The 25,297-nt window shown below is 36.5% G+C and overlaps 1 protein-coding gene across 2 annotated transcripts; it reads left to right on the top strand.

Moving 5' to 3' along the window:
• The first annotated feature begins 5,772 nt into the window (after window positions 1–5,772).
• Window positions 5,773–24,960, top strand: htr1fa (5-hydroxytryptamine (serotonin) receptor 1Fa). Of its 2 annotated transcripts, none has more exons than XM_056755122.1 (3): window positions 5,773–5,929; window positions 21,027–21,152; window positions 21,230–24,960. In XM_056755122.1, exon 3 carries the CDS (start codon window positions 21,232–21,234, stop codon window positions 22,333–22,335), a length of 1,104 nt encoding a protein of 367 aa, XP_056611100.1. In that variant the 5' UTR covers window positions 5,773–5,929; window positions 21,027–21,152; window positions 21,230–21,231; the 3' UTR covers window positions 22,336–24,960. The 2 variants fall into 2 exon arrangements, with proteins under 2 accessions (XP_056611100.1, XP_056611101.1); XM_056755123.1 differs by lacking the exon at window positions 5,773–5,929 and adding an exon at window positions 20,307–20,370.
• Window positions 24,961–25,297: the final 337 nt, after the last annotated feature.

Here is a 25,297-nt window from a genome sequence, read left to right as displayed (position 1 = left end):
TGTGTTTTTATTAAAAGTAGCTATTTTCTATATAAATCTCCAAATTTAATTGGATTATTAACTATTCATTAAATAACACCGCCTAAAAAGTATCGAGTAACCAGTACTCTGAGTAGTTTTTGAGAAGAGTAATTTTGACTTCTACTCAATTACTTTTTTAACACCAGTACTTTTACGTGTAATTGAGTGCAGTTTCAGCATTTTAACAGTACTTGTACTTGAACCAATTTCCAGTACTCTTCCCACTACTGAATCTCAAAACCAAATCACTTACCTCAAAAACAATAGAAAAGTTTTACTGTACATCGCCACACAAAAAATATCTAACAGCGATGAATGAAACACATCATGTCTTGAACTGTTAATTGGTTAAAAATATTGTTCAATATGACATAGAATTTTGCATCTTCGTATCGATACCAACCAATCATTGTTATCCTTTGGAAATATTGCTTTACAATTATTTTTGACAGCCATGGTCAGCAGTCACTTAAAAGCAACTTATTATTAGATTGATATGTTATTTGTTTTTAGGTTACCATACAGACTTTTAGTATTCTGTTTAGTTTAGGGACCCACTTCTGAGGTTTCCAAGCCTTCCAAGTTTTCCTAATCTCCCAAGTCTTCCGAGTCTCCCAAGTCTTCCCAGCCTTCCCATGAGCCTTACAGGTTTTCTGAGCCTTCCCACGCGTCCTCTCAGCCTTACAAGTCTCTGGAGCACTCAGAGCCTGCAACGTCTCAGTATATAAAGGGGGGGGGGGGGCTCCTGTACCCACAGCCCTACAGTGGCTGGTCCTACCTTCTGGGAAAAAACCCTGACGACCGTTCACGAGAAGCACCTCCTTGTGTCACCTCCAGTATCCCCAGATACCGCCTACTTCTCCAGCCTCACCAACACAGCACACCCCAGTGCCACGGTGGCCCCCATCCTGGATTCCCCCAGGTCCATCACCCCTGATGTCCCCGGCCCCACTGTTATGGCCCTGGATCCTCTGTGGGCACCCTGCTCCACTGCTACGGCCAAGGCTGCCATCCCTGATCCAGAACTCCTTAGGCCTCCTGAGCTACCAGATCCACCGTGGTCCCCCTGAATCCCCTTGCTGGGAGCACAATCCAGGACAACCACCCCCCTCCGTTTCTCCCGTTTTTTGCCCCTGGACTTTATTTCCCATCATTCTCCACGTTCCTGCACCAGTTCCTCGTCTGTTATCACCGCACCTGACAGTCATCAGCCCATTCACTAGGACACAATATATACTCACCATGTTTTCATGTTCTTGGTCAAGTCTTAAATGTATATGCATGTTGTTATTAAAAGTGTTTTTGTTCCCTACCTACAGTACCTTTGTCTGTGTTGTGTGGGTGATCCCGTTACAAATGTCAGCTGTTCTTACCAAATTACATAAAGCTTTTTATAACAGAATCACATAAATACATGTTAAACCCTCGATAACATGAATTTAGTTACTGTTGTTACAATGTAAACTAAAAAATTTGTTTAGTTTTAAAATAAAAAATGTATAACCCCGAAAAATATTGAAGCAAACTTTTTGTTCCTTCAATCATACTTTGTTTTGTGAACCCACGTTATAACCCGTTTTTTTATTTATAGTGTGTGGCTCAGATTTCCCTTTTTTCAGCCAAAATTTAGTTGATTTTCACTGCTGAAATGATAACAGTTTATTTTAGCCACACCAGAGAGACAGCCGGGACAATTCCTCAGAAATGCAAAGTCATTTTTCAACCTAGAAACACTATCTTCTTTATTGTTCCAAGACTTCAGATAAATTTTATATGTGACATAGCAGTTCCCGAGGACTGCCACAAAACTAATGTTCTCCAAAGATGAAAGGACTGACTTCAGAGGCGAAACTCCAGACACAGGGTCTAGAAATGCCTCTATATACCTGATAAAAGACAAATGTTCAAAAAGCATCAGCAGTATACTGTTGCTGATTGGACAGTGAATGCTTATGTATCGGCAGTTGACAATGCGGAGGCCAGTAGGTGGCATAGACCGCTAAAGCTTTATCTAAAACAGCCTGACATAATAATGCAATAATGTTCCTTGGTTCAGTGGTTCAGAGGGAATCAACCAGCTCCAAGTAAAATATTCCATATTTGATTTGACTATATAAAACAGTATACTTAAAGGGTCATATGGCGCGAAAAAACATGTTTTTATGTATCTTTTGTGTGTTATAAGTTGCCCATGTATGTATTAGACACGTAAAATAGCAAAAATTTAGGTGTCAGAAAAAAAAGATGCATTTTATCTAAAAGCAAATGCTCAACTGGACCTGGATGAAATGCCTTGTGTAACCACACCCCCACAAATCTACCTTAGTTTGTGGTATGAGTTGACTAAGACCGCCCAAATGTATACGCAATTTGGGCATACCTGCCAGTACAATTGCTTTGGAACCTGGTGTTCCAAATATGGTAAGAGGCGTTACATTTCCGTAACACGCTTGCAGTATTCGACCATTTACTACGGACTGGTTAACTGGCCAATCATAGCACACCTCGCTTTTCAGAGTGAAATATCTGTGCATTTCAGAGAGGCGGGGCAAAGAGGAGATACAAACATGCACGGAGTGTGGAAAATACAGCGTTTCTGAATCATGCATTACATCTAAAATCGTGTCATATCACCCCTTTAATTACTCTTATGAGATAATACGCTTCTCATCCCATCCATTGCAATGAATAATATCTGATGATTTCATATCTTTAATTTTCATATCAAGAAGTTTTATTGATAACATGTTGTCTGCTGAGGTTTCAGTAAAGAAAATTAGAAGTAGGCAAAAGCCAAGCAGTCAGGAAGCAGACAGGAGGAGTGATGCTTTAAATGTTTTGTGGAAGCTTCACATTTAATTGGAGACAGACAGTTTACCACAAGCTAAAGAGGGAAGATGATACCAATTTACTCATGAAAAAGGCAATACTGCTGCATGCAAAAAGAAAGTCAAAGGTCACCGATAGTGACAGTCTGACCTTTTCAACATCTACAGGTCCACTAATTAAATTCCCAAACTTTCATTTGATCTCTTTTACTCTATATTGCTTGGATGGCAGCTGTTTAAAAATGCTGCCTCTAGTTTATGTACATAATCTCTGTTCCTTACTCCTTCTGTAGATGCAAACAGCATGTGAACTATTTTAGTTGCTTAACATTTGTCGTTAAACCTTATTGGCCATTTATCATAACATGTAACATTATTATTTTTATGTCATTTTGTATTACTTTCTTCAGAAGTCACAGAAGTGATCTGCGAAGTGATTCAGTTTATTTGAAATCCTTCAATACAGAGGCATTATTATATTATTTTTAGTGCTTATGATGTCTTTATGTACATGTGTTCATTTTATTGCCAATACACTAGAACACACTTTAACCAATATTTTTTATTTTAAAGAAAGATAAACAAGAAAGACAGAACAGTGAAAGACTTTGCAAATAAGTTCAGAAAGCAGTACTGTAGTGTAGATTGAAAAAAATCTGTCAGATGCACTTACAAAATGTGGATTGTTGTATAAATCATAATAAAACATACTATTTTCTTCTTATTACACATAAAACAAACACTTATATATATGAAACTAAGAATGGGCAAGAAAATGCTGGATTGAATGCTCATTGAGTCAATCAACACACATCATGAAAATGATGTAACCTCATACAGCTTGAGCACTAAAAACACTTTGAAGAAGAATTTAACACTATAAACAGATAACAATAACAACATTTAATGGAACAGGTTTTACCCTCCAAGGTTATTCTGGACTTCTCCACATTTCATGTTATTTTAAAGGAAATAAAATGTTCTGCTTTATCCCCTTGAATATTTCAACTGTAAAAGGAGGTATGGACATACCGTCACAATTTTTCTTATTTAACCTTCACGTCTCCAAACAATCTAGTCTGTGGCAGTGTAGTGTATATGCATTAAGCGTGTCCCTCCTGAGTTCTGTAGAAATTTCATATTGGTTTAATATATACATATAATATATAACATAACAACATGTTACATAATTCCATTACATACTACAACAGCAAAATAATAATCTTCTGGACATATTACAAATTGATTTCAAATAGAAGCAGACAGAAAAAATTGAAATATGCATTTGAAGTAGGGATGCACTGATATGTAAATTTTGGCATTTAACGATAACCGATAATTCTTTAACACTGGAAGCCGATAACCGATATATTGGCCAATATACAGTATCTAAATATTAATATAAAATTCCATAAGACTGAGACAAAAGGCAAAAAGGGGAAAACTGCCTTTATTTGAAAACATTCTTCTCGGAAAAAAGGTAACCAGTATTTTAACCGCGAGCAAGGTTCAGATGAAGTAGTTCAACGAGAGGAAATGTTTTAAAATTTATCGGCTTTAACATATCGGCATAAATTTTTTTATATAATTTATCATGCATCTCTAATTTGAAGCTTATGAAGAGTTTGGTTCCCAAATGAGATAACTCAGTTTAAAAATGTTTTTTGATTGTGCATTCCAATTAATATTCATCAAACTGCAGTTGGTTTGTTTTAATTTAAGCTCTAATAACTAAAGAATTACAACTAACTATAACAATAAAACACAATTAAAACATCATAACAATAGAAAAACATGATTTTTAAAAACGGAGATATCTCATTTTGGGACCAAACTCTAGTCATTTCAGGATGTGAAAGACCTGGCAATTGAGACTGAGAAAAAAAAACATTTAGGAACAACATCCTGTAAACTTTGACATTGTAAAGCTATGTTCACTATTACATAAAAAGCATGCAGCAGAATGCATTTATTACATCACATTCAGTAGTAAGTCAATAATGTTAGTTAACTACTTTTACAATTACATTAGTTTGCACCACAGATTTCTGCCAGGTTTAGTCCAATGGTAGAAGCACATTTTCACCATTATTGACATTAATCTACAAACCCTACTGTCTGTTTTGTTTGTCGGGCAAAATGGCAAATATGCGAGGGAATGTAATATTGACATTATGATTAGTCCAATCGCTTGTCAGTCAAATTCCCATCGAACATAACGTTTTTACTTTTTTCATACATTAATGCTATTTGGCTTTATCATTTTTATCCCAACACATTCAAAGTAGCCTACGTACGTGTAGTCACTATGTGTTCACTGTGAATCAAACCAATGACCTTTATGGCTTCACTGGTACTGTACCATGCTCTGAACATGTATTGAATATTGTATTGTACAGTCTTTGATCCTGTAAAATGTGTACTTATGTCCTCATAAGTACAGCTGTTTTGCATTAGTCTGTATCACCACCGATGAAATACTTACAGTTCCATTTCTAGGTGTTTCTAATTTTTTAGGCACTTTGTTAAAAGATCCTTGCGAGCGTGCCTGCATGCGTGCGAGCATGCATGCGAGAGAGAGAGAGAGAGGAGGAGGGGGGAGGGGGGAGAACAGACACAATCTCCGTTTGAGTATAAGAGTGAAACGTGTTTACTTTTATTATTATCATCATTTTGTTATTTTATGTTATTAGCTTTATTAGCTTATATCTCTTGATTTTTTCTTGTTGAATTATGTTGTATTGTATATGACGTCCATGTCGAAATAGAGCTAATATTAAATATGACAAAAGGCACTTAGATTTAGATTAAGCCTAATAAAAGGCTCAGATGAAACAACCAGGCTGTCTGTATATATATTTTAGTAGCCTACATCTCTCCATCTCGACGACTGCCTCTGTGCGTCCGCTTGCACTACGCGTTGCATGGCGTAGTGAGCGGGGCGTGCAGTCAACAGTAAGCAAGCTTCCTTATGCATGTGCACCTGCAATCGGTTTCTATTGGGTGAATCGTATCTATCTCATGGCGACATATATCTCTCATTGCTGTGTGATTCGACCAGAGGAATGCAACGTGCTTTAGTGAGTAGTATAATTTCTTTCTTTCAAGCATCCCTGTTGTTTTTACTAAGACATTTTAAATGTCCTTTTTTATTTCGACGATGTAATGGTGGCTTTTATAAAGTTTAGTTAAGTGTTCACGGCTGCATACATAGATAAGCTTGTTTCCAAATGATAGTTTTAACTGATAATTTACACAAAAGTTGGCAGTTAATTTAGCAAATCAATGTTTGTTTCTTCGCTGTTGTTTGCTGTTTTCAAACTGAAATGGTTATACATTGTGGTTTGAGTGGTAACGATGTTATTTCGTGGTATTTTCTTCGCATTATTGCCTACGCTATCCTTATTTCGTGTGATATCTGTAAAACGAAAAGCTTTTTTTAGACGAGAATCTGACATTATCTGACATTATATCTAGACTTATTTTGAATATGCACAGCAAATAACTGTACATATCATTGGATTTGCATTGTCAGTTTAGTCATACTGTATGCCATTTGTAACAGTGTATGTTTATTGAAGAGGGATGAAGCTTGCTCACCATAAATGGGTTGACAAATAAACTATAAAAATATACACCTACTGTTGATAATATATAATTTCAAATAAATTATATGAATTTATAATTTAAAATAGTGTGAGAGAGATTTATCTTTAGTGTAAACCCATATACAGAGCATTCGTATGGATGTAGATTTCTGTAACTGTATTAGTTTACACTATATTATATGATTAAAAACTATAAATAACACAAAAAGTCTATACAGAGAGATCATGAGAGAAAACCAAAACCCAGAGTTTTTTTTCTTCAGTTTCAGTTTTCAGTACACTTGTACTGCATGCAAATTCTGTTGATTCTAGAGAAATTAATAGGTGTTGTTGTTTGATCATGTTTTTTACAATTCCACATTTTGTTGCCCTTAAAACAAAATAGCTGATTATTTAAATATATATAACCACTGGATATCAATCCATCAATTCAATTCAATTCAAGTTTATTTATATAGCGCTTTTCACAATGTGTATTGTTTCAAAGCAGCTTTACAGGGGCAAACAGGAAAAACAGAAAAGTTAAAACACAGCTCAGTGCATGGTATTTATACAATGAGTAAGATCATTCTAATAAATAATATCTAATTTCTAAATAAATAAATAAATGAATGAATGCAGTCTCCCGGTGAGCAGGCCAACACTGCCCTGCTGTGGCGAGGAACCCAAACTCCAATGATTGATTAATGGAGAAAAAAACGTCGGGAGAAACCAGGCTCAACCGGGAGGGCCAGATCCCCTCTGACCTGTCATAGCTGCACTCAAACTGGTGACATGTGATTTAAGTTTAGCATTTAATACCAAATATTGTAACTTCAGCATTAATTAGACAAATAGTCCGTCTTTATTCTTGGTTTGGGATGTAGTGGTCTGAGCTGGGATGGTCCGATAGTCATATTTCTCTTGGCTGGTGGTGGAATTGCCTTAGATGGAGCTGGGATGGTCAGTCAGTCTGCAGCTCTAGCTGGCGTAGTCTCAAATTGGGGATGGGCATCTGTCAGTCGTCTGGACATGGTGGAACTTCTTCCTACCTCGGGATGGGCATCCCGAGGCAGAGGCGGAAAGAGAATAAAGAGAATAATTAGCATAGATTAGATTAACATCATGTTTTTTATCATTTTCTTAGTACCTCCATGTAATGCAAATGATTGATTATCTGCTACCTCAAGCTTCTCTGTTTTAGTTAGTTTAGTTTATAAGGGATGTCGTCATTGCATCCCAGAAGATCACAATAATATATGTTGCACAAGAGCATTGTAAACTAACAATTTCAGACAAGCCTGAGTTCATTGAGAATAATTAGATTTATAATTTAGTTTTCTTTCTTCCATTAGGGCGCATTTATGAAATTATCCATTTAAATAATGCAGTGTTGCTTAAAAAAAAAGCAGCTTAGTTTAAATGTAAAGTATAGACTTCAAGGTTCCTGTTACTTTGAGAAGCAAATAGCAGAAATTAGAATAATGACACGGTAGTTTAAAGTAAATATGTGTTAAGGGTTGGTAACAGTTGGGTTCTGTAATAGACAAATTGATTTTAAATTATAATATATTAACTTTTAAAGACAGACATACTACAAGTTCTGAGATTATTAAGGGATACAGTATACAGTTGAAAGAAAAAGTATGTGAACCCTTTGGGTTTACTTGGATTTCTTCATAAATTGGTCATAAAAAGTGTTCTGATCTTCATCTAAGTCACAACAATAAAGAAACAAAGTCTGCTTAAACTAATACCGCACAAACATTATACGTTTTCATGTTTCTATTGAACACAACATGTAAACATTCATAGTGCAGGGTGGAAAAAGTATGTGAACCTTTGGGTTTAATAACTGGTTGACCCTCCTTTGGCAGCAATAACCTCAACCAAACGTTTCCTATAGTTGCAGATCAGACCTGCACAACGGTCAGGAGAAATTTTGGACCATTCCTCTATACAAAAGTGTTTCAGTTCAGCAATATTCTTGGGATGTCTGGTGTGAATCGCTCTCTTGAGGTCATGCCACAGCATCTCAATCGGGTTGAGGTCAGGACTCTGACTGGGCCACTCCAGAAGGCATATTTTCTTCTGTTGAAGCCATTCTGTTGTTGATTTACTTCTATGCTTTGGGTCGTTGTCCTGTTGCATCGTCCATCCTCTGTTAAGCTTCAGTTGGCGGACAGGTGGTCTTAAGTTTTCCTGCAAAATGTCTTGATAAACTTTGGAATTCATTTTTCAATCGATGACAGTAATCCGTCAGGTCCTGAGGCAGCAAAGCAGCCCCAAACCATGATGCCCCCTCCACCATATTTAACAGTTGGGATGAGGTTTTGATGTTGGTGTGATGTGCCTTTTGTTCTCCACACATAGCGTTGTGTGTTCTTTCCAAACAACTCAATTTTGGTTTCATCTGTCCACAGAATGTTTTGCCAGTAGTGCTGTGAACATCCAGGTGCTCTTTTGTAAACTTCAAACGTGCTGCATGTTTTTTTGGACAGCAGTGGCTTCCTCCGTGGTGTCCTCCCATGAAGTCCATTCTTGTTTAATGTTTTCCTTATTGTAGATTTGTCAACAAAAATGTTATCATGTGCCAGAGATTTCTGTAAGTGTTTAGCTGACACTCTAGGATTCTTCTTCACCTCATTGAGCATTCTGCGCTGTGCTCTTGCAGTCATCTTTACAGGACGACCACGCCTGTAGCAACAGTGCTGAACTTTCTCCATTTGTAGACAATCTGTCTTACCGTGGACACATGGACATCAAGGCTTTTAGATATACTTTTGTAGCCCTTTCCAGCTTTATGTAAGTCAACAATTCTTGATCGTAGGTCTTCTGAGAGCTCTTTTGTGCGAGTCATGGTTCACATCACACAACGCTTCTTCAGAACAGCAAACTCAAAACTGGTGTGTGTTTTTTATTGGACAGGCCAGCTTTAATCAACACATCCAATCTCATCACATTGATTGGACCCCAGGTTGGCTGACTCCTGGCTCCATTGGCTCTTGTAGAAGTCATTAGCCTAGGGTTTCACATACTTTTTCCACCCTGCACTATGAATGTTTACATGTTGTGTTCAATAAAAACATGAAAACGAATAATGTTTGTGCGGTATTAGTTTAAGCAGACTGTGTTTCTCTATTGTTGTGACTTAGAAGATCAGAACACATTTTATGACCAATTTATGAAGAAATCCAAGTAAGCCCAAAGGGTTCACATCCTTTTTCTTTCAACTGTATGCTTCTGTGCAATCAAATATTCTGCGTCAGTTCAACTTTTGAATTTCAGAAACCCAATAAAGTATTGATAATTATGTAAAGGTATTCTTTCTACAACAATAAAGAATATGTATATTTGTATATTTATAAATAATAGAAATGTACCACATAGAATTTTATGTATTTTATTTTATACTTTAGGTATTTAGTATAAAATATAGCTATTTTTAGCTCGTATACATTGTGATAGTACATGATAACAATCATACGTCTATTCCTGTTGTGTGGGGCATGTTAAGGAAGCATAATGTCCCTGCTTTGCATCCCTTTGATCCAAATAAATAGGCCTGTTCAATGTCCTATTGTGTCTCCAACAAAAATGAGAACAGGAAGCATATTTTCCTATGGAGAATCTTAATTCTACAGATATAACACAAACAGGCCTAATGTTGATTCCATTTAAAAGTGCCACTGCTCAAGATTTGACAAACAGTGACATTTTCTAAGAAAAACCTTTAATCATTATTCCTTTGACACAGAATGGTAGGTCTTCAATTTGTCACCTATTTGTCTCTTTAGAATCTGCATGGGAAATATTTTCATTAAGAACAATCAAAACGCTGTTGAAGATGTGCAGCTGTCATTAATAATCCTTCTGTCTTCAAACCCTTCAACAAGCATTTTCCTCCATGCAAGTCAAAGGCAATTGACACTTTATAACTGGGGTGGCATTGTCATCTGGAAACCTTTTGTTTTCAGTTGTCTTGCAAAATAGGATGTTGGGACCATAGGTGACCATCTTAAGGAAGTTCCCAAAAGTTTCAATATTCATATATGATTAGACCCAATCCAATGGCAGTTCACAACTATTTTTCGAGAATTTGTATCAACTCATTTGTTTGTTTTAGCACAATCTGAACAACTCTGAAAATTCTAAAAAAGTGTTATTTGCTTAAAATATTTGATTGTACAGTAAAATTACATTTTCGCATTTCACAGATGCTTTTATCCAAAGCAATTTATAGTGCACTATAGATCTTCATTTTATCAGTATTTCTTGGGATTGAACCTATGACCTTTTATTAGCTAACAATGCTCTGTCAGTTCAGCTAGAGGAATTTGTTTTGTTCTATTGTTATAGACAAATTTACTGAAAAAATTACTTATATGTGTTTTGAAGCAGTAATGTGCATTTTATCTGGGAGAACAGTTTTTAAATTAATTCATACTGTATAAACTATGCCAAGTTAGGGTTAAATATTGTTTAAAAATATGTGGTTTTCCAAAAATAATATACATGTCTATGCAGGTACATTGCAATAATTTTACAATCCCATAGTGTCAGGTGCATTTGTAACTGCAGAATGAATAATTTGTCCTTAGAGCGCTTGTATCTTCCTGGTGGTTGAACATAGTGTCAGTGTCATAATGGCCATTTTCATTAGAAAAGATTCAGACACACTTATCATTATCACTGCATATCTTACACTGTTATTTTAACAGTTCACATGGATTTCCTGTAATGTTGCATGGTGTGCTTTCCTCACTGATAGATAAGCGCCATCAAACAAGTTTCTTTTTGAAAGCAGAAAACAAGCAAGCAATTGACTGCAAGTCTCCTTCAGCCAACTTTCAGTTTTTTAATTCATTATGCCTATTTGGAACTCAATTACAGCCCATCATTCATAGGCTATGTGTAATTATTTGCCATCCTGTCAAATTTTATCACCCTGGCTGCTGTGACATCACTGGTTCCATTTTGACAAGTGACAGCATTATGTTTTTCATTAGTACCTGCTGTGAGGAGGAAGCATGTATCAAGCACTCTCATCAGGAATGTCTTTTTATGACCTAGTGCTGTGAAAGACACATCACCCATACCACAATTAAAGCTTTTATAGACACTAACTTGATGTATCATGGCATCATGTACACCATTTTAGAATTAAAATTTTGTTTATGTTAATACATTTTTGTTAAAAATTTTGTTTTTGTTAAAACACTCAATACTTTTGTCAGGGTATATCTGACAGCTGCTATTTAATAAATATATTTGTCTGCAAACGCTGAATATGCAAATTATGCTACCTGTTTATTTTAAAATGCAGAAGCTGTTTGTACATGAGCATTTCATTGTTATTTTTGCATAGTAATGATTTGGGTTTTTTCAGCCAAGTGAAAAGTTAAATATTAAGTTGGGACCATTTTATGCCATTGGCAAACATTTTAATATAGCCTCATCAGGATATTTTTTCTCTGTGTACTTTTTTTAATGCATTTCCCTTCAAACCAAAATCTAATTTCTTCAGTGTAATATAATTATTTTTCTGAAATATATAAAAATATATGAAGAGTTCCTTTAAAAACTCAGAATTTTAAACAGCTAACCAAGACTATGAAAACATGATACACAGTAAAAATCAAGATTTTTATAAATTAAATGATCTGTTTTTGCAAATTAACTATTTTATATACATTTTCATACAAAGGCTGCTTTCGATTTTTTATTTTATTTTATAAATATGGAAATCAATAAATGCAGAGTAATTCATTTAAATAGATGGATTGGATGGAAATTGTACAATCAGTAGTCTATAGGCTAAATAAGTGTTAAGGGCTGTGTTTCTCGAAACCTTCATAACCCTACGTCGTACTGAAATTATACCTTAAGCAATTTATCGTTAATACGTGTTTCCCGAAACCATCTTAGTTAAGTATACCTTCAGTAAGTCATACTTTCGTAAGGTTGTTCTGGGCTGCGTTTCCCGATTACGTTGTCTCTTAGCGCCTTACGAAGACTATAAAGGTACACCTTAACTCAAGTTATACCTTTTCTAGGCGTGTTCCCCGAACTATACCTTATGGGTTTACTTTCCTACGTCCCACATTACCAGGTGCTGTCCATTGCGGTGGTGCTGAATTAATGGATATCGATCTTTCGACAATCAATGATTTACTTTTAACATGGACTGCTTCACTGCGTTGTGTGAGGCAGAGGCATTCTTTATAAAATCACGTTAGAAATAGTTGAAGTTGCAGAATCCATCCATGGGTATTGTTTAGTTTATGAAATGAGTGTCCGAACCCGCAATCTCATGCCGAAATGTATCAACCCGCTGCACTAGCTGGCAGTACGGTCATTTTTATCAAAGGTTCACAAACCTTGATTAGGAGGGTCACGCAAAGCCACTTGCTGTTGCGGTGCATTAAAAGTTTATTCAAGCAACTAACAATTACTACTATAGTTCACACGTTTATTGTGCTTGGACACTGGATGTGCAACTGGCGCATTAACAGCACGATTTATTAAAACATAATCAACATTATTAATCACACTTACAATATCAAGGGGAACAAGGGAAAGTATGCCAAGGTATTTTGATATTGAAATTAATCTTATTCATTCATGAAAAGAAAATTGAAATTAAAATAAAAAGTAAAGGGAGTGATAGTGTGTTGTTTACCTCTGTTAGACCTTTCCAGGCATTTCTACAGTCAAATACTGGCAACAACAGTGTTGCCAGTATTTTACTGTAACTGAGACTTTACGGTGACTAACTGGCAACAGTTTTGTCAGTATTTTACTGTAAATCAAGAATAACAGCTTATAACTGGCAAGAGTAGTGATTGTTATTTACTGTAATGCAACACAATCACAGTAGAATACTACATATACATTCTGTGTTTTTAATATTGTAGTCATTCTGCTCCATCAAAAATGCTGCAATTTTATTTAATGGTATTATCTTCTAAAAAGACAAAGAAATTCAAGAGGTTTCAACAAACGTAATTTATTACTTTAGCAAAACATGCATACAAAACACAAGAAAATCCATAATTACATACGACAATTAAACAAATCACATAATTCAACAAAACTGAATGTTTTTCTGAAATAAGACATCCAATGCCAGTGTATAGCAAAGTATAAATAAGTATAAATAAAATGAAAGGAAAATATAGAAAATAATAACACTGTATTGTAGATATGGGTGTGTATATAGACATGTATGGCAAAGATCAGTCAAAATCTTTTCAGCCCAAATCCAAATACATTCTATTTTCTTTTACAATATAAAATATATATAAAAACACAACAACAGAAATTTTGTCACATATCAATTCATTAAACATATTTTCAACAGAACTTTGCAAATGAAATAGTAGTCACAACAATACATGTAACCAAAAAACTAAAATATTCACTTACAATTTTACACAAACACACACAAATATGTAGAAAACAGGCAAATCTTTAAATGAAATAAAAAGTATTAAAAAACATAAATAATCAAAACAAAAACAATACCAATTATTTGTAGATTTGTTTTAGCATGTTGTTCCAAACTGGTAGTAACTCAGCACAAATTGAATTACCTCTTTATGCGTTACAATAATTGTATTAATAAATATTGCTTGCACTTACTTAATTACATGTTTTCCACTCAAATTCGGTGAGCAGCTGCAAAAATGTATGAACATGTGGATTCATGGTTTGAACCTTTCTTGTAACAGATGAGCCAGTTTTAAGGCTAGTTCCAGCTTTTGCAGCACATTTTGTCCCCTCAGGATTAATTCTCACAAAGATTCTGAAAATCAAATGATTTTATCAGTAAGTAACAAATCAAACAAAGAATCATGAGAAACACTAAAATAAAGACATGATAGAATATAATTAAAATCATTACTGTGCATATAATGTCTCTTTTGACACTTACCTTTGAATGAGCTCTAGTGTGGCACTGGCTGACTCTTGGTACTCAATATTAAAAACATAAAAGCAAGTAAAAAGAACAGAGAGTGCTGCCGCAAAATCTAGCTCCTCATCAATGCAATGTGTCACTTTCCCCTCAATGCTGATCATCCACTTTGATGAAGTAAGAAGTGTATCTCCTGAAATATGAGGCTTATCATCAAAACTCCAAAAACATCTTAACACAATTTATTGAGTACACATTTTCTGCTTACCCAGCATGATTAGCCGTGGTGTGGCTGGTAGATTTAGCTCATTTTCCAGTGACATCTTTGTGGAAGTTTTCTTAAAAATTAGATAATAATAGTGAGTGATGCAATAATAGACTGAATTGTACTGGCAGGCAACAACATTTTTGCCTGCATCTTCACGTAAAACATAGCCCGATTATGTAAAATGGCTCTTCATGTATCTATATCACTTTCAATAGACAATGTTGACGGTACCACAACATTAAGTGATTGATCTGAAGTATTAATTTGTCTGTCTGTTGCTGCTGTATCACACTGTGTGAGGAGATAAACTGCTGCTTTGGACCTGACTGCTAATGCTTTTGTGATAAATGAGTGGTGAAAGATGTTCTCACTCTGAAATATTTCAAGCAACCTTCAACGGGGCAACCAACTTTTCTACCATCTCTAATATGAATCCGCAGGATTATGCACAGATCTGAAAAATTGCTAGCCACAAATTCACACACTGGAAGCTGACAGTGGAATACAGCCTGTGGATGCCTATGCGTGTCCTGTGTTTGTGACTGCCTGTGGTTTCTGTGCATATGTGACCTTAATGAGGAGAAGTTCTTAAACATACAAGGGCACTGCTACATTCCACAGTCAAACTGAAAATTTGCTCTTTGTTGGTGTTTTTTAACATGTGTATAAAAAAGGCCTAGTTGGCGGAAAGGCAAATCGCACAGTTTACATCTGTACATTGTGGGTAATGTTACTACACAATAAAAAATAAACAGAAAAAATTAAGAAACAAGCGGTGGGGTCAGCTGCTGATAAAAAATAATGTTCAACACTATGGGATACTGAAAGTTGTGAGATGCTAAAAGCTAGCTAACAGGTAGCTTTTTGGAACCAAAAGATACGGAGCACATAATAAGAAATGATTAACTATACCTACATTTGCAGTATATTTAAAAAAACCTTCTAAATATTTGAAATGTTTACTCACTTATTGTTGGGGATTCCATTTGAAGTTTTAAACCATGAAAATGCAGTCACTAAGATAATTAACACAGCACAAGCAAAAGAACATAAACTCAGAGATCACACACACCTGGTTGCCCTTAAAGGGGCAACACCTTTGTGTTAAGAATTAAGCAGTCAGTGCAAATACGTGTGTGTTAATGCATAAATCTTTGCTTTCTGCCTGAAAATCTTACTCTTGGCAATAAATAGTGCTGTAAGTAGTGACAGTGTAGTAAAAAAGGCAGTATTTTACAGCTGAATATTACAGCTGTTATCTGTAATGTGTTTATATAGTAATTAACTGTAATATATTATTTGCGGTACAGAAATGCATCTCATGTTTCAGTAAAATACTGTTTCCCAATGTTACTGCTAAACACTGCCTATTTTAAAGTTATTTACCCTGAAATTTACAGCAAGGTTTAACAGTGTATCTTTGATTATACCTGTGTTTGGGAACCCCTTATTTATCATACTTTATGTTGCTAAAGTGTCATTATTTACTCAATAAAAGCACAGAAAGCGGAACATATAATCAACAGCTTTCTATAATTATAATTTCAGCATACATTTTGGCCAGGTTTTCACAGATTAAATGCACTAAAATACCTCACGGATGGCGCCGTTTTTGATTTTGCCAAAACATTTGCTGTATCGCAGTAAACTTCATACCGCAATCTTTCTCTTTAAACATACTCAAAATTCTTTGGGATGACAGCTGATGCACAAATAAAATAATTTAAAAGCTACCAACCATCAATGTAAAGACAATTATATTCCTTGCATGAAAGCATTTCAAAATACTGGTATTTTTAACTTTAGGATTTTATTTTCTATGGACTAAGGTGTAAATCAGCTTTTTTCACAGTGGCCACACACGGGGGAACTCTTAACAGTGATAAGGTAGCTAAGAGTGCTCCAGACCAACCTTCCGAACGTATGACAGAAAGCATACTTAACTAAGAACGTTTCGGGAAACACATAATAATGATAAGATACTGCTTAAGGTATAACTTAAGATCGACGTAGCGTTAAGAAGGTTTCGGGAAACGCGGCCCTGAACATTAATGCAGGGCGTCATTTTTAAACATTCTAATGTGTTTCAAGTTTGCATATTCTTATGTACTTTCAAAACATTGAAATCTACTTAAAATCATTTTAGGTGTTGGGTGTTTTTTTTATTTCCCATGCCTATGTGGTTATGCATATTAATTGAAAGCCATTTAATTAACATTCTATTATCTAGGGCAGTGATTCCCAACCCCCGGTCCCCGGACCGGTGCCGGTCCGTGGACCCGTTAGTACCGGGCCTTGAAATATTCCCAGAATATTTTTTTTTTTTTTTTTATAATAATAATAATTATCTTTTTTAAATGCTTTTTTAAGTGTTATGACATGTCATGCTATTTAATCCAAAATATAAATAATAAATAGATTAAAATATGTTTCTTTGGGCGTCTTGCGATTGCTTAGCAACGCGTTGTATCTGAACGGACTGCAAAAAAAGTGCGGTGCACCTGAAGTGACAGAGAAGTGAGAGATGAGCGGGCCTCAGCAAACTTCAATGGCTAATTTCATTGCGGACAGTTCGGGTAAAAGAAAAGGCGATGACCAACTCGAAAATAGTGAGAAAAAAAAAGAAAAAAAAGTCCAGCTTCAATCGTAAATACGATAACTCATACATTAAGTATGGATTTACCACAACAGGCGATTCCGTGGCGCCAAATCCATTGTGTGTTCAGCGGCACTTAACCACCAAACACCCAACTCTCAAAGACAAAACGGAGGAGTTTTTCGAAAGAAAGAAACGTGAGTTGGACGCTCAGCGGCAAGTTTTGATATCCTCAACATCAGTAAACGTAGCTGCAACAAAGGCGTCATATCTGGTTGCTCACCGAATAGCTGAAGCTAAAAAAAACTTTACAATCGGAGAAGAGCTAATTTTGCCGGCAGCAAAAGATATTTGTCGGGAACTTTTGGGGAAAAAGCAGCTTGCAAGTTGGAACATGTTCCACTATCTGACAATACTGTTGCCAGGAGAATTGATGACATGGCTGAAGATATTGAGGGGCAGCTGTTGGGCAGATTAAAAGCATCTCCGTGGTACGCAATTCAAGTGGACGAATCGACTGACGTGGAAAATAAGGCGATCATGTTAGTTTATGTGCGGTACGTGCATCAAGATGAGATGTAGGAAGATTTGCTCTGTTGTCTTTCACTTCCAAGCACAACCACCGGCTCCGAAATATTCCAAGTATTGAACGAATACGTAGCAGGCAGACTGGAATGGAAGTTTTGTGTTGGTGTCTGCACTGACGGGGCTGCCGCGATGACCGGCCGGGTCATCTGTCAGGGTGAAAGAAGTTGCGCCAGAATGTGAGGCAACTCACTGCATGATTCACCGAGAGATGAATAAGTTATTAAGTTGTCACTAAGTGATTGACAATGTTTCTAGTTCATTGCAAATAAATGATAGGCTGTTGTTTTACACAGTTCCAAATGATGCATCATAAAATTGAGGCATTAAAATTGACAACTGGTCCCTGGATTTTTTTTTATGAATACGCTGGTCCCTGGCACAAAAAAGGTTGGGAACCCCTGATCTAGGGGATTTGTACATTTTTCAAAGAAAACGACAAGTGCCTCTCAGTGATTTTGTTTTCCATTATGCCTTCTGAATAAACATGACAAGACCCTTGAATAACTGTGGAAGAAGGCCAATTTGTTTTCAGTTTTGCTGACTCGAATTGGATCTACCTCTGGATTTCAGGGACAAACTGTTGTAGCTTTTTCAAGGATGCTAAGAATGTTTGTTTTGTAGACCTAGAACAACTGAGGTGTGGAACACAGAGACACAGGATGAAAATGGACAAATTGGTTGGAATCTATAGCTTAAAGAACCAAATCAATTAAAGTTATAAACCTGTAAAAACAAGAAAAAGGTGAAAACACAGAAGACAGTCATACTCACATACAAATGCTACACACACACAGTATGTACACGTACTAACACACATAGACATAGACACACACACACACACGGACACAGAGACCCACACCCACACCTGATCCGCATTCCCTGGATCCTTAATATTCCTTGTGTTTCTGTTCTGTTCATTGTCAGATCTAGATGTATTATATTTTGTTCTAGCGCCGGCCCTCTATTAGTTACTTGTGGATGTTACCCATTGTTTGTGGATTTATGTACCCTTGGATTTGTTTACCTGTCTCCTGTTCCTCACTACAATAAACCATCAACAGTCTCCTTCAGTTCCCAGTGTGGCATCGTCAGCTCGTGGAGCACTACACGCGCACACACACACACACACACACACACACAGACACGCAAGCACAGTGAAAGCTCACCTTTAAGATAAAGGAGAGAGAATTACAGATCAAATATGCAATATGCAATAATAATGATGTAAAACTTTAAAATTCTAATTCTAAAGCAGCCCCCCCCGGCCAGGCAAATAGTCCAAAACAGTATGCAAATGGTGGGGAGGAGCCCAAAACTCCAATGGATTAATAAAACTCAGGAGAACCCAAGCCCAACCAGGGTATTACAGTCCTTCTCTGCCAAAAGCTGCTGCCTCTGCACAAGCTCGACAGTGCTTGCACAACAAGGCTAAATAGTAATAAGGTAAATTATAGATTAAAATTATGATTCATAATCAAATCTTTAATAGAAATACACAATTATATGTAATATCCCAATAACTTTACTTTAAGTCTTTTTATAAACATCAATGCCAGTGTTCTTTTAAAAATTCTAGATAAATGCACTGTTTGGCATGAGATAATACCCCATAATACCACTTGATATCAAAGTAGCATTCCCATTCATCACAATTTTGGCACGTCAACTGCATGCTGCATTGTTACATTGAAGTCTGATCAATGTAACAACTTGGCTTTGTATCATTACATTAAAACACTTCCTTAGCTGGTAGGATCAAAATCTCTTTGTGGAGACACTGATGTTCGGTAATAATAGATAAATTGGAAGCATCAGCATTACATTTGAACACCATAAAATTAAATGGGTGATACAATCATTATTATTTTAATTAATTGTAATTAATTGTTTAATGCATTGTAAAATGGAATATACATGCTCTTATATCAAATATATCAAAGCAACCTTTACATAAATATATTGAAATGGTTTTATTTGTTAAATACAATGAAACACCATGAAGAGACAATTTATTTAAAATAGTTCACATAAAAAGGACAATTGCTTCCATTTAAAAGCAGTATGCACTGCATACAAGCACTGTAAGTCACTTATCCAAAACATTTGTCAAATGAATAGAAGTATAAGATGATTTTGTATTGAAAGAAAATGTGGGTAAGAGTCGTAAAGAGTTCACATATACACTCACCTAAAGGATTATTAGGAACACCATACTAATACTGTGTTTGACCCCCTTTCGCCTTCAGAACTGCCTTAATTCTACATGGCATTGATTCAACAAGGTGCTGAAAGCATTCTTTAGAAATGTTGCATCTTGCAGTTGATGGAGATTTTTGGGATGCACGAAGTTCCCGTTCCACCACATCCCAAAGATGCTCTATTGGGTTGAGATCTGGTGACTGTGGGGCCCATTTAAGTACAGTGAACTCATTGTCATGTTCAAGAACCCAATTTGAAATGATTCAAGCTTTGTGACATGGTGCATTATCCTGCTGGAAGTATCCATCAGAGGATGGGTACATGGTGGTCATAAAGGGATGGACATGGTCAGAAACAATGCTCAGGTAGAAATACTAATGTTTGTTATACTGTAACAAAAATTTGAGTTATCAAATTAAAATGTTCTCAATCTCCATTGGATATTGCAATAGTTAAGTGTGATTTATATATTAAAACCTTTACATTAACTCACAGAAGAAGGGCTTGTTGTGTTTGAAATTATTTTTTGTCTTGTAGAGCTCTCTAGTCTTTCTGAGTAATAAAAAGCTCATCCTTATGAGTCTCTATGACAACCGTATTCTCTCAGCCAGTGTAAACACGCAGACAGGGTCTGGCAGTATGTCATAAAATGTGCCTCAGTACAATAATTTTGATTACTCACTGACACATTTAGCCTTATTGTATTGGTGTGATTTATTTTAAGGTTAAAGGAAAACACATAAATACCTAATAGCTGTAATTAAAATGAACCAGCTGGTCATCACTGAAAAGAACGAGATAATTCAAAGTATCCTGTGGGGTCTTTTGTGTAGACGCTTTGGCACTCTGTATCCCAATTTCATTATAAAGATCGGAGAAAATTACAGTATCTTCCTCTAGTATCAATGTTGTCAATGGTGCACACGCTATTTCTGCGCCTGCAAGAGCGATATGCACAGGAAGAATTACAAATGTGTTTTAATAAACAAAAATAACAGTTTTTGCTCTCCGTCCCTTTTAGATGCTTTGTGGCAAGTGATAGAATGTTCCTCTATTCAAGATCACTGAGCTAATTGTTGTGATGAACTACATCTCCTTTAATGTACACAGACAGAAGCCATCAGATGAATTAGCAGCAATTATACAGGTATGAACACTCATGCATGAAATTGCAGTAGATGCAGTAGATATCTTGCTGCTTCAGACTATTCTATTCTATCCTAGGCATGGATTCAAACCACACATATGGACCAGTACCTACAGACGACCCCAGTAAAATCAGATGGGGTCTGATTCTCCTCTCCCTCACTCTTTCTCTGTTGGCTGTGCTGACCACCACGATGAACTGCTTGGTCATCACAGCGATCATTGTCACGCGCAAGCTACACCATCCCGCCAACTATCTAATCTGCTCTCTTGCTGTGACTGACCTTTTGGTGGCCATATTAGTTATGCCCTTCAGCATAGTCTACATCCTGAAGGACACGTGGGTCATGGGTCAAGTAATGTGCAATGTCTGGTTGAGCGTAGACATAATATGCTGCACATGCTCCATACTGCACCTTGCAGCTATCGCTGTGGACCGCTACCGTTCCATCACAAATGCTGTGGAGTACTCCAAGAAAAGGACATCTCTACGGGCCGCTGTCATGATCATCGTGGTGTGGCTCCTCTCTATAGTTGTCTCACTTCCTCCACTGCTCTGGAGACACTATAAAACCAAAATAGAAAATGAGTGCATCATTAAGCACGAACACATTGGCTTTACAATTTACTCAACATTTGGGGCATTTTACATTCCTCTGATTCTCATTCTCATTCTCTACTATAAGATTTACCAAGCAGCAAAGACGCTTTATCACAGGAGAGGGACCAACTGCCTCAACAACTCAGAGATGAACGGACACATGCTACCAAAGTGCAGCGACAGGGAGCCTACGACTCCCGACACTCTGAACCCCACAGAGAAATCGGTGTCTGAACCCTCCACCGAATGTGACAAAGTGCGCATTGCTGTGAAAAGCACAGAGTCTCAGTCTCGTAGAGACAGGTCTGTCAGGAGACATCAGATTTCAAGCACTCGTGAGAAGAAGGCGGCGACCACCCTGGGGCTTATACTAGGGGCATTTGTTATCTGCTGGCTGCCGTTCTTTATCCATGAGTTGATTGTTAATATCTGTACCTCCTGCCAACCCTCTGCTGAGATGTCTAACTTTCTTACTTGGTTGGGCTATCTTAACTCCCTCATCAACCCACTGATTTACACCATCTTTAATGAGGATTTCAAAAGGGCTTTTCAAAAGTTAATCAAATGCAAGAGTTATCTCTAACAAAGAGGAAAAACATTATCTGTGATAATGTAAGATGGATGAAATGAAAGGTTCTCAAGGTACCATTTGGGGGTTTCCAGATGCCACACATGGGGGTTTCGTAGTTCCTATAACTATTGGTGGAAGAACCTGCTTTTTGACGTGTTCATACCCACAGGAATTCCAAGACATGAACATACAGAAAGCTAACGGTAACAGCATTTCCCTGTCATTTTTTATGCAGTGTTGGGTTCTGCAACCTCTATGATATGTGGACTGCAAGTTTGTGTAGGAAATTGATTGAATGCAGTGCTTAAATGATATTGCAATCGGATGTCTTATGTTACTTCAGAGGTCCTAGAGTACTGCCAGCGTGAATGGGACCAGGAATGACCCTAGGGCAGGGTTTCCCAAATAGGGTTTACAAACCACTGGTGGTTCGCAAGGGAATTGCAGGGGGTTCCTGAGTTGGGATACTGTCTGTCTACAATTGTACATACAAGTTGTTTCCATTACTTTGAAAAAAGTTTAATTGCAAAGAAATGTTACAGATTTAACAATAACAAGTTTGTGAAATACTACTACAAATTTATGTTACGTAAAACCTCAGGGGGTACTTAAAGTATAAAATTAAGGTCAAAAGGGTTCGGCTGTCAATAAAGTTTGAAAACTTTTTAGTTGGCGATGTTGCACCCTGGTGGCTTGTTCATATGACAGATTCCTACACAGTCCAAAACATACTAAGATACTTTTAACTAGATGCTGCATTAGCAGCTGTTTGTATGGGCCACTATATGTAGATCGTCGGTCATATTGGAACGGTAAGAGAAGGTCTGTGAATTAGTGTGCCCAAATTTTTTTTTTTCCGGGGAATTGGAGTACTTTTAATCTGTTGCTATGTAAAGAGTGTAAGGATTTCTTATCTAGCTGTCAATTTAAAGATGATTTTATTTCTGAAAGTGAAGGTCTGTTAGGCACAATATGCTAGTGATGTTACACTTTTTTTTGTTTCACAGATCTGGCAACCCTGAAAGCCGGTCCATTTATATTTAAGTGCAAGCTTTAGTAACTTTAGTTATGAAGTTACATATATTAGTATTTTTATGAAAACGTATTTACTGTGGTTTAAACGCAAAAATTAAATTTGCTTAACTTACATGTGACAGCAAAGTAAGGGTATTCCATTTTTATTTATTTTAAGTCCCTGTGGTTTACAACGCCTTGGCTGCAGTGTTTTAGAATTTTTGCAAATTTTGAGTCACATCAGTGGACCTTTCCAACATGGCAGAAACATCTATTGTATGTGTCTTGAGCAATCCAATGCAACATATAGTTATATATATGTATGGTGCAAAAGTCCCCAAGGTACAAGGTTTCTAAAATATATACTCTTAGTTCTTTCAGATCCTTGAAATGTTTCTTTTGTAAACCCAACATGAGTCATTGATACACTTTAAAATTTGTAGTGCGTTCCAAATGGGATATATCGCCATCCGAAGGGCAATTTGGAGTGAAAATAATCAAGGTTTCCTATTGGAGAGTCATTCCAAACCGAAGTGCTCATAACTGGCCACTTCAAAAGGCACTTCGGAATTAAGGATTTCGAAGGGAACAACTGATGGACACTTCGCGCCACCATGATTCTTGCGAGGCAATGGCGCCTCCTCATGAACACAGGATGATGACGCAGAAGGGCACTTCAAGAAACAGTTGTTTCGTCCCCTACAACCTTCAACTCTTTGAAGATCTCACTCCGGAGGGCAAACCCTTTGGGCATAGGGATGATCCCTTCGAAATGGAACGCAGGGTTAGTTTAAGTTTTGCCTGGAGGTCTCATAGGGTTCACCAGTGTGGCATTTGAAGAACCCCAAATGGTGCCTCAAACTACCTACAGTTTATGACCTAATACTGTTAATATTAGAAAATCCGTGGTATTAATTGTAAATGAAACAAAGTTAAAGTTCAGGGCTCTTGCTTGAGGTATTGTTGGAAAAGCTCTTGCAGTATACGGCCACTTACATCATGGTCCACCACATATCGGAGATATAAAACCCTTAGACTGTTCCACAAGAGTGATTGGTACTGGGACATGATCCCCTATGAAGTTGAGTGTGTGTAAAAGTATGCCCTGTAAAACCTATGTAAAGTACTGGCGTCTGCTATAAAACTATGAAAACAACAGTTTGTAGCCAAATGACTTTCACTTTTGATAATTTTTTTAAATAGTTTATTGTTAGGTAAAAATCTGTATATGCAACTAGAACTGAACTATATTTTTGTGGCTTAGGCATTATAGACTTTAAAGTTTGGTGAGTAAGAAATGTGAAATCACTTTTTATCTGGAGAAGAGACATTAGGTTTGAAACTTTTAATCTTAAACCAAGAATATATTAACCGTGTCATGTTTAATTAATATTACTACTGTATATGTAGATAGGGACTGGCACAATTAAATTGTTTATGTAACTTTGTCTCATACTATTTGCAAGGCAAATATTTGTTAGGCAGAAATGTTGTGCATTTGTTTGGATAGTATGTGTTTTGTCTGATAGAATCTTTGTTTCCTAAAGTTGCAGAGAGACCAAAGAAGTAAACAGAGAATTGACCTTCATACATTCAAGCTCTTAGAAATGTATTGTCTGACAAGGGCCCATAATGTAGTAAATATTTGTTATGATGTACAGATCTGTTAATGTAATAAACGTTTTACACAATTGATTGTAATGATTGCCTATACTGTAAAAATAAAGGACCCTGAAATGTTGCTTGTAACTAATGCACTGATGACTAATCAGGAATTCAGTGAAATAACAACACAAAATGTAAAATGGGAAAAATGCAATGCTCAATTCAACCGCTCTAGCAAAGAAATTCCTAACTTCTGGTAAAAAGGAGCAAACATCAGTTGCTACAGACTGACAATTCTCTGGGGAAAGGGGTTCTCTACGTTCTGTAGTAACCTGGAAAAATGTTTTTTTAGATC

This window comes from Triplophysa dalaica, chromosome 8, assembly GCF_015846415.1.
Source record: "Triplophysa dalaica isolate WHDGS20190420 chromosome 8, ASM1584641v1, whole genome shotgun sequence".
NCBI classification, from domain to species: domain Eukaryota; kingdom Metazoa; phylum Chordata; class Actinopteri; order Cypriniformes; family Nemacheilidae; genus Triplophysa; species Triplophysa dalaica.
This window is presented reverse-complemented; position numbering and strand designations above follow the sequence as displayed.